The 5382-nt window shown below is 38.8% G+C and overlaps 1 protein-coding gene across 1 annotated transcript; it reads left to right on the forward strand.

The window, feature by feature from the left end:
* Positions 1-115: 115 nt before the first annotated feature.
* LOC109215826 lies at positions 116-1319 on the forward strand. Its single transcript, XM_019379941.1, has 4 exons — positions 116-252; positions 318-596; positions 679-795; positions 874-1319. The coding sequence occupies exons 1-4, from the start codon at positions 154-156 to the stop codon at positions 1219-1221; spliced, it is 843 nt and encodes a 280-aa protein (XP_019235486.1). The 5' UTR covers positions 116-153; the 3' UTR covers positions 1222-1319.
* Positions 1320-5382: the final 4063 nt, after the last annotated feature.

The raw sequence follows: 5382 nt of genomic DNA on the forward strand, positions 1-5382 counted from the left end.
TGGGTAAGAAGGTTCTATACAAAGTTTTTATGTTTTGAATGTACATTTAGATATGTTAACATTAAGGAGTATTATTTGCAATTAAAAGATATTTATTAATTATATATATGTTAACTTTAATACAGATTTTTGCCATCCTTTCAAGCTACACATATGGTTACAGATTCTATGAAGCCATTTTATCATGAGCCGTGGACTTCTTGGAAAAAGATACCGTACAGCATCAGAGAGCAAATGTGGAATCAATTTAGGGTAAAAATTAATTATATTTATTAATAATTATCATCTTCATCTAATGTTACTTTTTTATATTGCAGACAAGGTGTACATGGCATCCTCAGCATCAAAATGCAATAAATAGTATTTTCGAGAAGAAAGTTGGTATAAGGATTAAAGATACTATGTGCGCTGCTCGGAATTCCGGTAAAATGCCGGATTGGTTAAGAAAAGATGTTTGGGATAAACTTCTTGAGAAATGGAATACCCCAGAATGGAAGGCAAAGAGTGAACAAGCAAAGGCAAACCGTGCCTCTAAAAAAGGTGGCTCGTTGCACACAGGAGGTTCGATTACTTTTGAGGCCCATAAACTGAGAATGGTAATTATTTATAAAAAATTTCTTAGTTTTACATATAGAATTTTACGTTTGTAAAGTCTAACTCGTACTTTTTATTATGAAGGAAAAGGAAAGAGGGCGAGATGTGACTTACGCTGAGATCTTCGAGGAGTTGCATAAGAAAAAGAAAAATGATGGTACAAGAGAACACTGGGTGGAGACGCGTGCGTCAGACACATATGTAAAATTCTAACTTCATAATTATTTATAGTTTATTAATATTAGTTTGTTTACATAATAGTTATGTTTTTCATTTCAGGAAGATTATCATAAAAGGTTGGAAGAATGGCAACAAACTCAGCCTCCTTCAACTCAACCAACACCTGATGATATGGCTTCATTGTGGACAGAGGCAGTGGGTGGAGCAAACAAAGGCAGAGTCTACGGACTAGGAGTACATCGACCTACAGGTCATCCAAACCCACTCTTGGCCAATTCTTCTCCTCAAAATCAAGAACAGATGGAAGATATGAGAAACGAAATTCGTGGATTGAAGCAACAATTGGACTCCCAATACGGAACATTTGTTAAGATGCAGAAATTCATGCGTAAACATGGGCATGATTTATCTGATGATGAGGATGAACAAACTAAATCTGATGTGTAGTAGTTTAGTTGTGATGTTTTGGTTGATTGGTAAACTTGATTGTGAGAGACAACTTTATGTATTGCTTTTAAACTTGAATATGGGCTGCTATTTGGATGTTTTTATGCCCAAAATTGCTAGGTTTAAATGTTGGTATTGTTGGTTTAAGTTGTGTTAATGGTTGGCATTGTTGGTTTAGAATTTGTTAATGTACTGTTAATTTAGATAGTGTTAATGTGTTGTTGGTTCATATTATTATATTAATGTATCGTTGGTTTAGATTGGTTGTTGGTATTTTTTTGTTTGTGATAGTTTGACAGGTGGTGTAGCTCAAAATTGGGCAGAATTCTGCCCAGTTTTGTACAAAATTCCGACTGAAACGGTCGGAAAGCTCCCCAGATTTAACAATACATTGTCAGATTTTCGACTGATTCAGTCGGAATTTTTTTTTAAAAAAAATTAATATTCAAAAATTTTCGACGGATTCCGTCGGAAATTAAATAAAATTTAATTTTTAATTATTAATTTTCGACAGATTCGGTCGGAAATTTCAAAAAAAAAAATTAATATTCAACAGTTTTCGACGGATTCCGTCGGAATATAAATAAAATTTAATTTTTAATTATGAATTTTCCTTGTATTATTACGACCGATTCAGTCGGTAAATTCCGACCACTTTAGTCGGAAAGGTGAATTATTTGGTAGTCTGACCTTTTCGAAATTTGCGACCGCTTTAGTCGGAAATCACCGACGGATTCGGTCAGAAATTATTTTCCGACCAACTTTTTTCCGACCGACCAAATTCGGTCGGAAAGTAGCCGGAAATACGTGATTTCCGACCGAATTCCGACCGTTTTGGCCGTCGAAAATCTACCATTTTCTAGTAGTGGATATTTTTGGACTTGTGTGCATGTTTGGTTTGGAGCCCCGAGGGCTCGGGTGAGTTTCCGATAGGCTACGGAGTGGATTTGGACTTAGAATTCATAACTGATGCATTGTGTTTCTTGTGTTTGTTCCAGATCTCGCATCTGGCCTTTACGAAGAAACCTTCGCATTTGCGAGCCTGGGCATGGCTGGGGGGTCATCGCATTTGCGAGGTAATGTTCGCATTTGCGAACTTGCCAATTCCGCTTTTGCGAAGGCAGAGTCGCATTTGCGATGGCATCAGGGTTCGTATTTGTGACAAATTTATCGCAATTGCAATCATTGGGATTTTGAGAGGAGTTCGTTATTACGACCTCTTTCTTGAAATTGCGATGTTCGTAAGTGCGAACAAGACATCGCAATTGCGATATCGGCAGTTGGGTAAAAGCTGAGTTAGACGGGATTTTTCTCATTCTTTCAAATTTTCAAACCTAGAAACCTTAGAGGCGATTTTTTCAAGAACTCTTCTTCCTCAATTCAATGGTAAGTGATTCTAACCTAATTTCGTTCAATCACCCATTACATTTCATAAGATTTCAACCTAAAATCTAGGATTTTCATGGTAGAAATTAGGGATTTTATAAAATTGGAATTTAGACCTCAAATTGAGGTCGGATTTTGAAACAACTTACATAACCGGGCTCAGGGGTGAATGGGTAATCAGGTTTTGGTCCGAATTTACGGTTTGGACCAAGCGGGCCCCGAAGTTGACTTTTGTTGACTTTTTCAATAGTGACCTAAATGAACCTCTTTCATTCATGGGTAGTTCCTAAGGCTTATTTTGAATCGTTTGGTTGTTAAATTGCTAGATTTGATTGGTTCAGAGGCTTGTTCGAAAGGCAAAGCCGTGGTTGAGCTTTGAGTCGATTTTAGAGCGAGGTAAGTGTTGAGTTTGACCTTGATTTGAAGGAATTAGGAAATCTCAGAATATGTGCTATGTGAAATTCATGTGTTGCAGCGTATAGCAAGGTGACGAGTGCTTATACGCCGCCGAATTACTTGTTTCCCTGATTTCCTCTTTTCCTTAATTGTTTCCTGCCATGCTTTAACTGTTATCTGCTTTAAATGCCTCCCATGCTTTACTTGCTACCTGTTAATCATTGTTTCTCATGTTAAAATATTTAGACATTTCCATGCTTTCATGACTCGCTGCTATTTGCCTTAATTGACTTACTTGCACCCTTTAATTGTCATGTACTGGACTTGTCTTCCCGTGTAACATTACATATGTGAACTCTCAATTTGGTATGAGGTTTCCTTTCCGATTCAGCTTCATACTCATCACCATAGAGGTTCTTGTGATTCTAATTATTAATTTGATTGTACTCGTTGAATATTTGATACTAATATGGTGGGATCGGGTTGCATGCTGCAACAGGTGAAATAAGGGTGGATTGATATGGTGAAATAAGGGTGAAATTGTACTAATATGGTGGGATCGGGTTGCACGCCGCAACATGTGAAATAAGGATGGATTGATATGGTGAAATAAGGGTGAATTATGATACTGATTTTGTTATATGGTGGGATAGGGTTGCGCGCCACAACATATATTTATTTATAATTATTGATATTGTTACGGTGGAATAAGGGATGATTGTGTTGTACGGTGGGATCGGGTTGCGCGCAACAACAATCTATGTGTTTCTATTTCCTTGTGTTGTTGTAATGACCCGGTCGGTCGTTTCGAGAATTTAAGCTCCATTCAGCATCGTAATGTCTGGAACAACTTCATAATACGAGTATCGACTTGCGTACATTGCTGAATTCAATTAACGGATGATTCAGAGTCAAATTGGAAGAATGAATCTAGTTTTGGGAGTTTAAGCGGTGAGAATTTGACCGGAATTGGACTTTTGAGTAAACGGCCCCGGAATGAATTTTTGATGATTCCAACAGCTACGTATGGTGATTTTGGACTTAGGCGCGCATCCGGATTCATATTTGGAGGTCCGTAGGGTAAATTGAGGCATTTCGGCGAAAGTTGCAAAAGTTGAAGTTTGGAAAATGGAGAAGTTTGACCCATAGTTGAATTTTGCGATATCGGGGTCGGAATGCGATCCGAGAGTTAGAACAGCTTCGTTATGTAATTTTGGACTTTTCTGCAAAATTTGGCGTCATTCCGGATTGATGTGATAGGTTTCGGCACGAGTTAGAAATTTGAAGATTTGAAAGTTCATAAGTTCGATTTTTGGTTTGATTCGTTGTTTTGGCGTTGTTTAATGTGATTCGTAGCCTCGAGTGAGTCCGTGTTAGGTTATGTGACTTGTTTATGTGTTTAGACGGGGTCCCGAGGGCCTCGGGTGTGTTCCGGGTGGGCCACAGGTCATTTTTCCCATTTTTGGAACTGCTGTTTTCTGCTTCTTGTATCCTCCTTCGCGATCGCGAACAGCCTTTCGCGTTCGCGATGCCTTGTTGCTGACCACCTCGAAATCCTTCTTCGCGTTCGCGTCCAAAGCTCCGCGTTCGCGAAGCCTTGCATTTTCATTCTTCGTGTTCGCGTCCCTCCCTACGCGTTCGCGTAGGTTCCTGCCCTCCTTCTCCGCGTTCGCGGGCTCATCATCGCGTTCGCGATGAGCAACCAAGGCAGCCTTAACTCTTCTTCTTCGCGAACGCGGTCCTTCCTTCGCGTTCGCGATGCTCAAATGCCTGGGCGGACAGAATATATTCCAAAATCCAGGGTTTCACCATTTTTATCATATTTTGACTTGTTGACCTCGGTTTTAAGCGATTCTTGGTGGGTTCTTCAGATAATTCGATTGGGTAAGTGTTCTTCACTGAGACTTAAATATATTACATGAATTAGTCTTTGTTTTTATCATTTAAATTATGTTTTTAGTTAGGGAAAATGTTGGTTTTTGAAGAAAATTTTCAAAACGAAATTTCATGATTTGAGGGACGAAATGGTATTGGAATTTGGTAATTTTTGTATGGTTGAACTCATATTGGAATGAGTACTCGGATTTTGTAAAAATTTGTCGGTTCCGAGGTGCGGGCTCGGGGGTCGACTTTTGGACCGATTTTTAGATTTCGTTAAAGGTTGAGACTTTATGATCCAGAATAGTTTCTTATGTGTTTTTTTGTGCTTTGAAGTTAATTTGGTTAGATTTGAGCCGTCCGGAGGTCTTTTCACCCGAGAAGTGCATTTTTGAGTATCGGTTTGTCGTCTTTGAGGTAAGTATCTTGCCTAACCTTGTGTGGGGGACTTCCCCTTATGATTTGGGTCTTCTATGCTGATTGTAGTTCATGTACGCGAGG

Source organism: Nicotiana attenuata, unplaced genomic scaffold, assembly GCF_001879085.1.
Source record: "Nicotiana attenuata strain UT unplaced genomic scaffold, NIATTr2, whole genome shotgun sequence".
NCBI classification, from domain to species: Eukaryota; Viridiplantae; Streptophyta; class Magnoliopsida; order Solanales; family Solanaceae; genus Nicotiana; species Nicotiana attenuata.

Bases quoted from the DNA above. Each gene is read 5' to 3' on its own strand.
- LOC109215826 (XM_019379941.1), top strand. From the start codon at position 154: ATGGTTACAGATTCTATGAAGCCATTTTATCATGAGCCGTGGACTTCT. The intron at 253-317 runs GTAAAAATTAAT...TTTATATTGCAG, and splicing joins AAATGTGGAATCAATTTAGG to ACAAGGTGTACATGGCATCC. The intron at 597-678 runs GTAATTATTTAT...TTTATTATGAAG, and splicing joins AGGCCCATAAACTGAGAATG to GAAAAGGAAAGAGGGCGAGA.